The sequence below is a fragment of the Aureococcus anophagefferens genome (genome assembly GCF_000186865.1).
Source record: "Aureococcus anophagefferens unplaced genomic scaffold AURANscaffold_21, whole genome shotgun sequence".
NCBI lineage: Eukaryota > Pelagophyceae > Pelagomonadales > Pelagomonadaceae > Aureococcus > Aureococcus anophagefferens.
The window spans coordinates 553709-568270 of NW_008705581.1; the positions used below are offsets into that span (position 1 = coordinate 553709).

The window sequence follows — 14562 nt, forward strand, 5'->3', positions numbered from 1 at the left end:
GCATACTTAGGGCTGCCCGAAGCGTGCCTGCAACGCGATGAGCGGCAAAGCGGGCGTCGAGCTCGCGAAGAGCATGTCGGAGCCGAGCGGCGTGGTGGCGGTCGGCGGCGGCGAGCCGGCGGCGAGCGGCGTGGCGGCCGGCGGCGGCGAGTCGGCGGCGAGCGGCGCGGAGGGGACGATGGAGAGCTTCTTCTTCCAGATGTGCGCGACGCAGAAGGCGCTCGTGGGCGCCGCCGAGGCCGTCGAGGAGGAGGCGCTGAGCGCCGAGGAGATAGTGCGGCGGCGCGGCGAGCGGCGGAAGAAGATCACGGCCAAGGCGGAGGCGGCCATGGCGCGCTTCGCGTCCCTGAGCGACGCGGAGAAGTCGGAGCCGCAGAACCAGGGCGACCTCGAGCTGTACAGCGACGAGAACATGGCGCTCCGCGAGGCGCTCCGCGACGACGCGGGCGTCTGCCGGGCCCTGGACCGCTGGTGGCGCGGCGCCGTCGCGCACGACGACCGCGACAAGAACGCGAGCCTCGACCGGCGCGAGTACGGGGCCTTTTACGCGCGGCTCCTCAAGCTCGCGGACCCGGGCGACGAGCTCGAGGCCGGCGAGATCGCGGCGGCGCTGGAGGCCGACTTCAAGGCCGACGCGGGCGACGACGGCAAGGTGACGCGCGACGAGTTCTGCAACAGCGTCTTCGAGCTCGCGGACCAGTGGACGTCGACCACGGACGCGGAGGAGTACCTGAGCTTCCTCGACGTCGGCTACCGCCAGGTCTTCCAGGTGCGAATCGGCGTCCGGCGGCCGCGACGACTTTCGAGAGATTCTGACCGCGAAAACCACGAAAACTCGTTACCAGGCCCTCGACGACGCCGACGCGCTGCGCTTCCCGGACGAGTGGGCGCATCTTCTCGGGTCGGCGACGCAGCTCACGCCCATGCCGAAAAACGCGGCGACGGAGCTGTGCGTCCACTGCCTCGCGCTCCACGCCAAAACGGGCGCCGACGAGTCCCTCGCGGCCCTCGCCGCCAAGGAGCTGCGGGCGCGGGTCCGGGGCCCCGAGAAGAAGAAGGACAAGCTCCACCGCAAGGCCGTGACGGCGTTCGCCAAGGCCCTCGGCGCCGCCGCGGCCGTCGACGACGCGACGCGCGACGACCTGCTGCTCCTCTTCGCGCGCCTCGCGGGCTGTTATACTCGAAGCGGCCGAGTGAAGGCCTTCCCGCCGGAGGGCGCGCGCTTCGTCGCCAAGGCCCTCGCCGAGGGCCTCCAGCCCCTCAACGCGGAGACGTCCGCGACGCTCCCCTCGCGCGTCAAGGCGCCCACGCAAAAGCGCGTCGCGTCCGGATCCTTGAGCGGGCTCGTCGGCTACGTCGGCCTCTCGCCCTGCACCACGTGGCTCCGGAAGGCCGTCTATAAGGCCGCGGCCGCGAAGAGCCCCGCGCTCCGGAGCGCCGCGGAGCAGATCCTCGCCAAGCTCGCGATCCCCGTCGCCGCGGTCCTCGCCGCGGCGAACGCGCCCTCCGACGGCGCCCTCGACGGCGACCTCAAGGTCGCGGAGCTCATCCTCACCGAGGACGTCCTCCTCGTCGTCGCCAACCTCTGGCACGCGACGCACTGGGACGTCCTCGAGAACACGGCCCTCGCGGCCGCCAACGACGCCGCGCAAAAGGCCCGGCGCGCCACCGAGCGCGCGGCGTCCGAAGCGTAGGAACGTCTCCGCGGATTACCCTCAGTCCTCCGACGCGGGGAAGATGATCCGCAGGGCGAGCTGGGCGAGGCCGAGGGCGAGGCCCGCGATGTTCGGGCCGTAGACGTAGACGTCCTTCGCCGCCCAGAGGCCGTAGGCGGCCCACAGGCTGCAGTTCGCGACTTGTGCGAAGGTGAATGCGGCGAGGATCGACGCCGAATTGCGCTGCCGGATAACCTTGGCGATCGTCGACAGCGGCGACCCGAACAGAATCACGCAGAACGCCGACGCGTAGAGCCCGAGGATCTGCGACCGCGCGACGGGACTCAGTCCCGCGAAGATCATGTAGGACCACATGAGCAGGTTCGCGACCGTGCCCGCGACGAGCGTCCATTGGACTTGCCCGAGCTGGGCGTTGCCCTTCATGAGGGGCAGCATCAGGACCGTGCTGAGCATCGCGGCGACGTTCCCCGGCAGATTCGAGATGAGCACGAAGGGGTTCTTGACGCTGAGGCTGTATTGCACCCAGGCCATGGTGCTCAGCACGACGAAGGCCGTGGGCAGCGGGTTGAGCTCGCCGAGGCTGCCCTGTTTCGTTCGCTTGATCACGGCGGGCAGCGAGGCGGCGTACAAAGCCGTGCTCGTGAAGATGCCTACCAGGTGCGTCGATAACGATTTTTCATCGTTTTCCCGGTCAAAAACCTCTCGGAAATCGGCCACGGGACGCTGGAAGATGCCAAGAGTTGGGGCTACCGTGCCCAGGAGCGCCGCCGCGCCGCCGTTCATGACAGTCGCGTGCTTCGCGCTTCTCCGCGGGCCGGCGGGCAGCCGGCGTGCAGGCGCGACGAGCGCGGACGCGCCCAGGAAGAGGCTGATGAGCATCATCGCTTCGATATTCTGGAGCTGCAACGCGATTGTTGACCAAGTTATTGAAGGGGGTGCACACCCGAGGATCCCGCCCGGAGGCTCAACTGGAGGCTCAGACGGATTGTTGACCCTATCGAGCAGTGCCGTTGCACACACAGCTGATTGGCCAGCAAATCACAGACGTCGACGCTGGTCATCCCGAAGGACACAGCCGCGGGAGCAGGCGCGCGGTGCCCGAGCCACGATGCTGCCACCCATCCTCTCCGCGTCGAAGCTCGATGAGCTCGAAATCATGGGCCGCGGCAAGCAAAACCCCGCGCCGCCGTCCCTGCAGACGACCACGAAGAGCCTCTGCGGCTCCCTGCGGCGCGCGGCGGCGCGGCGCGGGGGCGAAGCGGTCGCCGTCGCCGCCGTCGTCGCCGCGATCGCCGCCACGCACGACGTCGGCGCCTGCGCGACGTGGGCCGCGGCGATGGCGCCGCCCGCGGTCGCCGCGGCGGTCGCGTACCAGTACTTTTTGCGGTTCCGCGTCTACGGCGCGTGGCCGAGCGCGCCGTTCCCGACGACGTTGCCGCTGCTCGGCAACGCCGTCGTCGCCGCGCCGGCCTTCATGCGGTTTCTGTTGCGGGAGGCGAAGAAGCGCGACGGCCTGTTCCTCTTCTGGCCGGGCGGCGTGCGGCCCATGTGCGTCGTCGCGACTCCCGCGGCGGCCAAGGCCGTGCTCGGGTCGTCGCGGGCCTTCCCCAAGGGCGAGGACTACCGCGACAAGTTCGGGTTGGTGTTCGGCGACGGCCTCGTGACGAGCATGGGCGAGAAGCACGCGCGCGCGCGCCGCGTTTTGGGAAAGTACTTCGCGAAGCCGCGCTTGGAGGCCCACGCGCCGTCCATCGCCGCCATCTTCGACTCGACGGCCGACGAGCTCTGGGACGCGCGCCTCGCCGACGGGCCCTGCGACATCGACGTGCAGGAGTTCTTCCACATCGCGACGCTGCGCGCGTTCTGTTCTGCGATGATCGGCGAGGACATTTTGACCTGGAAGCTCGAGGGCTACGAGGCGCGGGGCGCCGTGGCCAAGTACGTGGCCACGGAGGTGAGCTTCGGGTCCAACGTCGTGGGCGAGCACATGCTCTACAACATCCCGATGTCGCGGGCGTTCCCGCGCGTGCGGCGCCTCGCGGCGTCGTGCGCGGCCGTGCGGCGCCAGGTCTTCATGCCCTTGATCGAGCGGCGGCGGGCCATGGTGCGGGCGGGCGCGGCGCCCGACGACTGCCTCACGGCGCTCGTCGCGAGCGACGGCGACGAGGCGTTCTCGGACGACGATTTGCTAGATCAGTTGGTCACCCTGGTCGGCGCGGGCCACGACACGTCGGCCTACTTTTGCTGCTACGGCGCGTTGATGCTCGCGAAGCACCCGGACGTGCAGGCGCGGCTCCGCGCGGAGCTCTCGGAGGGAAAGAGCGACTGGTCGGACTCTCTCCTGAAACGCGTCGTCATGGAGGTGCTCCGGTTGTACCCCGTGATCCCCATGGTCACGCGCCAGTGCGCGAAGGCGACGGACCTGGTCGACGACCACGGCGCGAAGAAGCGCGTGCCCCAGGGGTCGCGCGTGCTCGTGCCCTTCTTTTTGATGAACCGGCTCCCGCGGCTCTGGGGCGACGACGCCGCGGCCTTCGACCCGGACCGCTGGCTGCCCCACCAGCGGGCGCACCGCTCCGACGGCGTCATGCTCGCGAGCCAGGGTTTTTTGCCGTTCGGCTACGGCGGCCGCACGCAGGGCAGCAAAAGAGAGCGAAATTCCCACCTTCAAAGGCTCCGATCTCGGCCGTTTTCCACTCGTTTCGGCTGATTTTTGGACGAGCGATCATCTCTCGGAACGGTCTCGAAGCGTGGATGCTTTTTCCAGAACGCGCGCGCGCGGAACACTCACGTTGAAGCGACGTTGAATCACCCTTTTGCTGCCCAGGCCGCACGTGCATCGGCTACGCGCTCGCGCTCCTCGAGATGCGCGTCTTCTTCGGCCGGCTCCTGGACCGCTACGTCCTCGAGGACGTCCCCGGCTTCGCGCCGACGATCAAGGCCGGCGTCTCGCTCACCGTCGAGAACCCCAAGGGCATCAAGGTCCGCTTCCGCAAGCGGGTCTAGGTGCGGCTCGGCTTTTATATACACAGTATGGTGCTCTTAAAACGAGAGAGGCGGGGTGGTCTTCTTGCCGCGGCCGCTCGAAGCGGCGGCGGGGACCGGCGCCAGGGTGAAGCGTCGGAGCGAACGGGGCGAGCGCGGCGCGGGTCGATCAGTACGTCTTCTTCGGGTCGATTTTCTCGCCGGTCTTGGGGTCGAAGCCGTAGACGGCGAGCTTGGCCTTGTGCATGATGTTGGGCCCCCGGAAGACGCCGAGCTTGAGCATGGGCCAGATGCCCAAAAAGTAGGGCAGGTCGATGCCCGGGCGCCAGTGCGCGCGCGGGTGGATGTGGTGCCACGCGTGGTAGGCCTCGCCGAAGACGTTCGACAGGGGGTCCAGGGGGATGTCGCGGGCGTGGCACTCGCCGTTGGCCTCGTGGGCGCCGCCGTCCTCGGGCGTGTGGAAGGCGACGTTGAAGTACATCGTCGCGAGCTGGCAGACCATGCCGCTGAGCATGGAGATGTAGATCGCGTAGGGCGCGCCGCCGAGCTTGTAGCAGATCGCGTGCGTCACGAAGACGGGCACCATGTGGAAGGTCTCGCCGTAGACCAGTTCCGGGAACTTCATGTGGTCCCCGACGTACTCCTCGTCGATGCCGCGGCCGAAGGGGCCCTCCGCGCCCGGTAAATAAGTCCAGCCGACCCAGGCGTAGAGCGGGTTGAAGCAGACGGGCGTGTGGGGGTCCTCCTCCGTGTCGCACTTGGCGTGGTGCCGCCGGTGCTTCGACGCCCACCAGAGCGGCGGGCCCTGGGAAGCCATGCAGCCCAGCCACCAGAGCACGAACTGCGCGGCCCGGCCGCACTGGAAGCCCTTGTGGGAGAAGTAGCGGTGCAGGCTCAAAGACATGCCGAAGCACTCGCGGAAGAGGTAGAGCGCGAACATGGGCTTGAGCATCCACGTCCGGAACTCGGCGCGGTACGCGTAGGCGAGGTACGCGAAGATGGGCAGCTCCAGCAGGTAGAGCGGGCTCAGCTGGACGCCCGGCAGGTCCTCGAAGAGGAGGTTCAGGCGCTTGTCCAGGGGGTAGGGCTTGTGGGCGGCGTTGAAGCGCGGCATGGGCAGGTCCCAGCGGCCCCGCTTCGCCGCCGGCGCCGCGGCCTGCGTCTCCGGGGCGCCGTCGGAGTCGTCATCGGCCACGACGGCCGACTTGGGGTCCGGGGGCAGGCACATGCCTGCGACTGCGCACGGGGTCGGCTCGGGGCTGTGCGGATTCGTGCGCGCCACTGAAAAGCTGCCCAGCGTTTTTCTACCACCGTGGCGCCGCGTCGATTATCGACGAGCGCTCGGCGGATCGGAGCCAGCTCGTGGTCGACCTTGCCGTTGGGGCAGCATGGGAAGCATGGGAACTCCGTAGCGCGCGAGTGCTTACTCATGCACCCCTGGTCGGGCGGCCCCAATGGCCGAGCCGCGAGCGGCATGATCACGCCGTCGCGGCGCCTCGAATTGGCCCAGGAGCGGCTGCTCCTGAAGCGCCAGCCCGAGCTCTGCGTCGTCGGCAAGGGCGCCGTCGTCCGCGCGGGCGTGGAGCTCGACAGCGAGGTCCTGGTCACGCTGCCGCGGGGCGACGTCGTCGTCGTCGCCGAGGAGCGCTACCTCGGGTCGAAGCAGCGGGCGCGCATCGTGAAGCCCGTGTGCGGCTGGGTGAGCCGCCGCTGCGTCGGCGTCAACGAGGAGATCGAGCACGAGGACGACGTGCAGGTCTGCGTCGCCTTCGACGGCGCCTACGCGCCGCTGCTGGAGCTGTGGCTGGAGCACTTTGAGCCCATCGCCCTCGCGCGGCCGGCGACGATGCTCCACGTGCTGTGCCTCGACGAGGCCGCGGAGGACGCGCTCCGGGGCATCCGGCTCCGCTTTTCGCGGCTGCGCGTCGGCGCGTACCGCGCGGACCTCCCGAACGACGCGTTGCTCAACGAGCAGGCCATCGGCAGGCAGATGCGCCGGCTCGCCCACATCTGGCGCGCGCGCCTCGACTTCGTGACGGCCGTCGCGCTCGCCTGTGCCGAAACCAAATCTTCAACCCGACTTCAATGTGAGCATATTCGAATGTTTTGACACAAGCTCTTCGGCCGTGCTTCGAGAACTCGACGAGAGCGATCGATCCGTCCAAAAATCAGCCGAATCGACTTCGATTTGACCGAGCTAGAGAATTCTCAAGTTTGGTCGGGACCACCCAAACCAGTGGTTGGTTTCCACACAGGCGCTCGCGGCGCCCGTGGGCGCTCCGGTCATCCACAGCGACGTCGACGCGTTCTGGATTTCGGACCCCATCCCCGACCTCCAGCGCCGGCGGAAGCGCAAGCTCAAGGCCGGCGTCCAGCTCGCGACGGAGCGGCCCGTCGCGGCCTTCTCCCGCGACTTCGGCGCGTGGTTCCAGGGCGCCAAGTCGTTCGGCCTCTGCCCCGGATTCTATTGTATTTGGCGCACGGACAAGGGCGTGGACCTCCTCCGCGAGTGGCGCGACAAGCTCGGCCCGGAGACCATCGTGTCCGACGACCAGAAGGCCATCAACGACGTCTACGACGCGGACACGATCCGCGCGCACCGGGACTTCATCGTCCTCCCCTACGACAAGTACGCGCGGTGCAAGCGGGGCCACCCGACCAGAGGCGTGCCCTGCGTCTGGCACCCCTACATGGAGCGCACGTTCCCGCCGACGCCAGTCGCCGACAAGGTCGCGGTCATGGGCTCGATCTCGCGCCAGCTCCGGTCGGGCGACACGTCGACGCTCGACGCGTTCCACGGGCTACTGGAGGCGGGCGACGACAAGGCGTCGGCGGCGCGCCTCGAGCGGGAGAAGCTCACGGGCCGGCGGCCCTTCCTGACGGCGGATTTCTTGTTCAACGGGGCGTCGGGCGCGCCGGAGTTCGGGCTGCGATCTTCCGTGCCTTTGAAGAAGCAGCCCAAGCCGAAGGGCGCCCGGCTCAGCCACCTCGACTCCATGCTCTTCGAGAAGTCCATGGGCGCGCGCATGCAGGCGCGCCTCTTCCAGAAGGTGAACCGCATCCGCGACGAGAAGCAGAAGATCGCCGACGAGGCGCGGCGCGCGGCCGAGGCCGAGGAGGCCGCCGCGGCGGAGGCGCGGCGCCAGGAGGAGGAGGCCAGCGCCATCAACGCCTGGGGCAGCGGCGACGACGACCAGTCCTACGACGAGCTCAAGCACCTCAACGAGCGGTCCGCGCTCTCGCTCAAAGGCCGCGCGACGTCCACGGACCACCTGGCCCGCCTTTACGGGTGAGAATTACATCTTCCCGAACGCGTCGATGAACTTGCCGAGGCCGTCGAAGAGGCCCGCGACGGGGTCGCCCTCGCCCTCGACGGGGTTGCACTCGAAGTAGAGGTCCTCGAGCTCCTCCGAGTTGGGCTGGCGGTCGAAGTTGCGCAGGAAGCGGTAGCCGTCGGGCACGCTCGAGTCCTCCTGCCAGACCGTGTACCGCTGCGGGTACGTCCGCGCCAGCGCGCCCCAGTCCAGCGTCCGCAGGTAGTAGCACGGCGCGAGCTTGTCCAAGAGCCGCTCCTTGAACATGCGGCCGGCCATGCCGTAGCCCGTCGTGCCCATGTCCACGAGCTCCGGATTCAACAAGGCGATCGGCAAATTCTTCTCGCCGCAGTCGAGCACGAGCGCCTCGCACGCGTCGCGCTCCGGCGCGCGCGGGCAGAGCACGAAGACCGCGGCGTCGCCCTTCTCGAGCTTGTCGCGGGGAAACCCGGCGAGCCGCACGTTCGGCGGCACGAGCGCCTCGTCCAAATCGTCGAGCTTCCAGTCCTTCTTCGCCAGCGCCGCCGCGCCCGCGTCGGGGAAGAAGAGGCACAGCGTCTCGTCCTCCTCGAGCTCCAGCGCCCACTCGATGGCGACGTCGCGCGCGAAGTCGAGGCTCAGCTTCAGCTGCGTGTACGTCGCGTCGCCCATGGACGTGTCGAAGTCGAGGCGCAGCATGCGGTTGCCGTCGCCGATGGACTTGAGCAGGCCCTGGCTCGCGTCCTGCACCGCGCCGTCGAAGCTGTCGGAGAGCGCCGTCGCGTCCGCGAGCTCGGAAGTCGTGGGCTCGCTCGTCGTCGACGAGCGCGGGAGCGTGGGCTGGCGCGCGGGCGCGCGCAGGAACGCGACCGCCGGCGCGAGCAGCAGCGCTGCGCGCATGATCATGCTGCCGCAGAACTGAGTCGAGCTGCGGCGACGCGCGGCTCGCCGTACGCGGCGCTGCGCGCGCCTCGCGAGGCGCCGACACACGCGTGCGCAAACGGCCTCCCGCCGGGAAAGGAAAGAAAACGACAAAGCCTCGGGTAACACAGACAGCCTCGGGTCGCGGGCGAGCGGGGCGGGGCGGAAGGCGGGCGCGCCGCCGCGCGGGGCGACGGGGATCAGTGGGTCCGCGTCTTCTTCGCCGGCGGCGCGTCCTCGGCCGGCGCCTCGGCCGGCGCCGGCGCCTCGGCCGCCGCGGCGCCCGCGGGCGCCGCGAACGCGGCCGCGTCGAGCGTCGGCGCGCCGTTGGGGAACTGGACGTCGGTCTGGTTCTGGAGCGTCTGCTGCATGGCGTTGGTCATCATGGACATCATCATCATCATGGGCCCGCCCATGGTCGACATGGCCTCCTCGAGGCCCTCGGGCGGCGGCGGGAGGCCCGCGGCCGCGGCGTCGTCGGCCGTGCCCGGGAAGAGGTCCGCGAGGGACGGCTGGGCCGGCGCGCTGGCGCGGAGGGACGCGATTAGATCGTCGTTGGCCTTGATCTGCTCCTTGAGGAGCTTCGTCTCCTCCTCGATCTTCCGGAGCCGGTCGTTCTCCGCCTTGAGCGTCCGGACCTCCGCCTCGAGCTCGGACATGCGGCGCATCCAGGAGCCCGGGTTCGACGCGTCGCCGGGCTGGCCCATGGACGCGGCCTGCTGCTGCATCATCTGCTGCTGCTGCATCATCGGGTGGATCGGGTTGAGCGCGGCGTCGAGCGGCCCGCCGGCCATGCCGCCGAGCGCGGACCGCTCCCACATCTCGCGGGCCATCAGCTCCTCGCGCATGGTCTGGGCGCCCTTGCGCTGGACGAGGGGCAGCAGGTCGTCGCGGCCGCGCTGGAAGTGCGGGTGCTCGAAGCAGACGTCCTTCGAGTCGCGCTGCACCGAGGGCACCTTGTGGAACTGGTACATGTTGAGGAGGCGCGTGAAGGAGTTGAAGTTGCGGTGGCGGAAGAACTTGGGGCAGATCTCCGACGCGAAGCGCTCCGCCTCCTTGATGACGATCTGCGTGCCGTCCTCGGACCACGCGATGATCTCCGGGTCGCAGACGCGCAGGAGCGTGTAGACCGTGCGCACGAAGCCGGGCACCTCGTCGACGGCGACGATGCAGCGCCGGCGCTTCATGACCATGGCCGCGTTGTGGAGCATCTCCGCCGCGTCCTTCATGCCGCGCTCGCTGTCGCCGGGCTTCATCATCTGCATGCCCGGGCTCATGCCCGGCGGCATGGGGCCGCCGGCCATCTGGCCCATCATGGTCGCGCCGCCGCACTGGGCCGCGAGGAACGCGGCCTCGGGCGTGCCGGGCATGGGCATGCCCATGGGCGGCATGCCGGGCATGCCGCCGGGCATGCCCCGCGGCGCCATGGGCATCATGGGCTGCTGCATGCCGTTGGGCCCCATGGGCGGCGGCATGGGCTGCATGGCGGTCGGTGCTCGGTGCCGCGCGTGCGACGACGCGGCGCTGGGCGACGGCGCGAGAGAACGGTTCGGCCGAGTTTGGGCTGCTCCTAGGCTTCCGGCAACCCTTTTCCAGCAATTGCACGTTCGGAACGCTGCAGACTTCACGTCATTTACAGTCGTGGGAAACGTCGCCCCGGGCTTTCCGTATCTTTCTCGACGGCGGCCCGTATCCCATGACGCGGCTTTCGATATCTGCTCCGTGCTGTAACCACCGTCTCCCAATTTTGCTCGAGTGGTGGAACATCCCCGTGGGCCCGCCGCGCCGCACCCGGTTCCAGCGCGCAGCCTTGTTCGCGAAAGCGGCTGCCCGATGGTCTTCGCCGTGCGCTGCACGCCGCGCGTGGACCCCTACCTGGTCCAGCAGTTCATGGTCGCCCTCGACAGCGCCCTCATCCGCGTGAGCAACAGCGCCCACATGCTCGAGCGCGGCGAGCTCGAGGCCCACGTGCCCGACGTGGGCCACGGGTCCCTCATGGCGAAGCTGCCCCAGCGCGGGGGCGCCCAGGTGCCGCGGCAGCACTTCGTGTCCGTCGTCGGCACGGAGCTCGAGGATTTGGACACGGAGCACTGCGTGCTCAAGTGCGGCGAGCTGCTCCAGATGGTCATGAACGTCGAGGGCGACCGGGCCGAGGCGGCCTGCCGCGAGCGGCTCAACGCCCAGCGGGCCGAGCACGACATGTTCTGCCTCGACCTGAGGGCGCGCTTCGACGTCCAAAAGGCCGAGCTCGCGCGCGTCAACGACGACCTGCGCAAGGAGATCGCGCGCCTCAATTTGGAGCTCGAGGACGCCGCGCGGACCGCCGCCGAGGCGCACGCGAAGATCGTCGAGGCCAACGAGAAGGCGGAGGACTACCGCCGGAAGTGGGTCGAGGCGCAGGACGACAAGTTCAACAAGGAGCGCGCGGCGCTCGAGCGCGAGAACTACGCGACGCGGCTGCTGGCCCAGCGCCGCGAGATCGACGAGCTCGAGCGCGTCGCCAAGGGCCACGCGGAAGAGAAGCAGCTGCTGGAGAACGAGATCCAGCACCTCAACGAGCGCATCCGCCTCATCAAGCTCAAGAAGAACACGTCCTTCGTCGCCATGTGCGCGTCGGACGTCTTCTGCGGCCAGTTCGACGACGATGGCGACCTGCTGGACAAGCACGGCCTCGCGCCCGAGGAGTACGACCCGAAGCTCCGCGGCGTGAAAAACGGCGACGGCTACGACCAGTCCGAGCTCAACGGCGTGTCCGAGTTCGTGAACCGGGCCATCGACGGCGGCTTCCAGGAGGAACTGATGCCCAAGGCCATGCGCAAGCCCAAGGAGGCGTCGATGACGGACCCCGCGCCCGCGCCGCCGCGCGACGCGCCCGCGTCCTCGGGCCGCGAGGCGCCGCTCGGCCGCGTGGACGAGAACTTCCCGCCGGAGCCGGCGGGGCCGTCGGCGTCGGCGTTCCTCGAGGAGATGCTCCCGCCGCCCGTGGAGCCCCTGCGCCCGGGCCCGACGAAGCACGAGCAGAGCGCGCGCGGCCGCCTCTTCGGCGGCGTCTCCGACGACGACAACTCCACCGTGACGACGCAGTAGCTTTGGGCCCTAAGTCGAGCGTTACGTGTCCTTCCAGTGCGCGCGCACGGGCAGGTCCGGGAGCATGAAGCTGCCCGTCGACCAGCCCGCGGCGCGGAGCGCCTCCCGCAGGTTCGCGGGCGTGCGGTCGCCCGCGGCCTCGCCGCGGAGCGCCAGGGCCCGCGCGAGGAGGCCGTCGAGGACGGCGTCGTCGTCGGCGTCGCGGCCCAGGATCACCACGCGCGTGTCGCCGCCGCCGCGCGACGACGGCGCGCGGAGCACGAGGAACTCGTCGCCGCCGGACGCCTCGACGGCGTCCCTGAGCTCCTCCGTCCCGACGTGCAACGCCACGTCGGCGGCCGGGCGGAAGACGTCGCGCCGGCGCACGGCCGCGCTCAGCAGGATGCGCTCCGTCCGCGCGGACTCTTCCGGCGAGAGAATTCTTTCCCCGGCCACGAACGCGTCGCACGCGGCGAGCGCCCGGTCCAGGTTCAGCTGGCGGAAGACGACGCAGCGAATCTCCCGGTACATGGCGGCGATCTCCGCCAGGGAGAGTATAGCATAAATGCCCAGCAGCAGCCGCCGGTTCGCGAGCGCCGTGCCCAGGCCGAAGGCCTTCGAGATCCCCAGACCCACGGACAGCCCCACCAAGTCCACCACCGCGATCTGCGCCTCGCCCTTGGCCGTGATGTCGCCGAGGTTGTTCGTCGCCTCCGTCGCCGCGAAGGAGCGGTAGATGGCCGACCGCGTCGCGGTCGACGTGAGCATCGAAATCTGCTTCAAACAATTCGCGAACGTCGCGAGCGCGAGGAAGGCCCCGGGGAAGGCGAAGGTCGCGATCTGCAGGCCGTTGCCCGTCGCGTAGAGGAGGGAGCTCCTAAAACGCCAGCGCTTCGCGTCGCCGTCGAACTCGCGGCCCATCTTCCCCGCCCAGCAGAGCCGCGTGACCTTGCCGAGCGCGTCCTTGAGGACCCAGTCGATGGCCGCGGCGGCGCCGACGACCTTGCCCGACGTGACGGCCCGCGAATCCCGCAGGCCGACGGCCATGATCATGGCCTGGAGGCCGAAGACGTTGACCGTCGCGGACAGGAGTCGCTGCAGCGCGCGCCACTTCGTGTAGCTCAGGTACTCCGGGTTGACGGACGCCGGCAGGAAGACGCGGCTCAGGCGCGTGCCCGCGCGGGTCGCGGCGAGGTACGTGCTCCACTGCTCCGTGTTGATGGTCTCGTAGGCCGTCGTCCCGACGGCCCAGGGCTTGCCGTTGGCGCCGGCGACGGGGAAGGACTTGCCGTCGGCGTCGATCTGGACGACCTGGGCATGGCGCCGGAGCTGGGGTCGTGCCAAAGAGCGGCGCGGCGCCCACGAGAGGCCGCGCGCCGCGATGAAAGCGAGCCAAAGGACGGTGCGCATTGCGCACTTGCGGCTGGTGCGTCGCGGCGAGACTGCTCGTTGAAGTCGTCGAGGCGCTGCCACTTTGCCCGCGTCCCGCCGCGCTGGTGCTGCCCACCCGCGGTCGAACTTCGACGATGCCGGGGCTCGGGTACGGCGGCCACGGCCAGCACTTCGTGGACTACGGCCACTACGAGGAGTTCGAGGACCTCGGCGTGGGCCCCGCGGAGTACGGCGACGTGTCGCTGTCGTTCCGGGGGCTGCCCATGGTCTTCGTCTTCGCGGCGGCCTTCGTCGCCACGGGCTACTACCTCCTCTTCGTCTTCGACCCGCGCGGGAAGAAGCGGGCCTACGCGGAGACGGCGAAGGCGCAGCTCGAGAGCGCCTGGCCGGCGGCGAAGGAGGAGGAGGAGGAGGACGGCGGCGGCGGCGACCGGGAGGCCGCGGACCCGCGGACGCGCGCGATCGTGAGCTGCATGCTCATGGACAACCCCCAGGGCCGCATCGGCGGGTCCATGGTCTTCAACGACGCGTCGGGGGACGTGTGCCTCTACGGCGGGCTGGGCGGCGACGGGTTCCTCGACGACGAGCACGTCTACGACGGCGAGGACGGCGCGTGGGTGGCCATGTCGCAGAACAAGGGCGGCCCGGAGGCGCCGGGGCCCCGGGCCTTCCACGCCATGCTCTACCTGGGCTCCGTCGTCCTCGTCTACGGCGGCGCGACGGAGGCGCGGCGCACGTACAAGGGGAACCGGAAGGTCGAGGACTACGACGAGGCCGCGTACCTGCTGAATTTGGAGTCGGGCGAGTGGTTCAAGCCCGAGATCGCCGGCGCGCCGCCGCCGGCGCGCGCGGCGCCGGCGCTGGCCGTCTACAAGGACGAGGCCGTCGTCGTCTTCGGCGGGCGGACGGCCTCGGGCTTCGCGAACGACGTCTGGAAGCTCCAGTTCCCGCGGCCCGAGGACCCGGACGAGGCCGCGACGCTCGCCTGGAAACGCGTACACATCGACGACCCGAAGCCGCCCGGCCGCGACGGCCACGCGGCGGTGATCGTCGAGGAGCAGCTCGTCGTCTTCGGCGGCGGCGACGAGGCGGGCGGGGCGCTGTGCCCGCCGGACGCGTTGGAGGTGCTGGACCTGTCGCGGAACACCTGGGGCCTCGTCGAGTGCGGCGGCGAGGGCCCGCGGGCCCAGCGGGGCCTGCAGGCGCACGCGGTCGGCGACGCGGGCGAC

At 69.8% G+C, this 14562-nt stretch overlaps 4 protein-coding genes across 4 annotated transcripts in view; 3 read left to right on the forward strand and 1 right to left on the reverse strand.

Annotated features, from left to right (window-relative positions):
* Positions 1-923: 923 nt before the first annotated feature.
* On the forward strand, positions 924-4682 carry AURANDRAFT_66334 (hypothetical protein; the record flags this gene model as incomplete). Its single annotated transcript, XM_009041457.1, has 3 exons — positions 924-1690; positions 2721-4279; positions 4504-4682. 3 exons carry the CDS (start codon positions 924-926, stop codon positions 4680-4682), a joined length of 2505 nt encoding a protein of 834 aa, XP_009039705.1.
* Positions 4683-9735: 5053 nt separating this feature from the next.
* On the reverse strand, positions 9736-10062 carry AURANDRAFT_30753 (hypothetical protein; the record flags this gene model as incomplete). Its single annotated transcript, XM_009041486.1, has 1 exon — positions 9736-10062. A coding segment is annotated over one exon (327 nt), but the record flags the coding sequence as incomplete, so codon positions are not given.
* A 646-nt stretch (positions 10063-10708) lies between these two features.
* AURANDRAFT_66336 (hypothetical protein) lies at positions 10709-11962 on the forward strand (the record flags this gene model as incomplete). The annotated part of the gene is made up of 1 exon (XM_009041458.1): positions 10709-11962. One exon carries the CDS (start codon positions 10709-10711, stop codon positions 11960-11962), a length of 1254 nt encoding a protein of 417 aa, XP_009039706.1.
* A 1505-nt stretch (positions 11963-13467) lies between these two features.
* The window catches only part of AURANDRAFT_66337 (hypothetical protein), a gene marked incomplete at both ends in the record, with an annotated part of 1541 nt that continues 446 nt past the window's right edge, over positions 13468-14562 (forward strand). Inside the window, one exon of the mRNA XM_009041459.1 lies at positions 13468-14495. Coding sequence (XP_009039707.1) covers positions 13468-14495 — 1028 coding nt within the window. The remainder of the gene's footprint in view (positions 14496-14562) is intronic.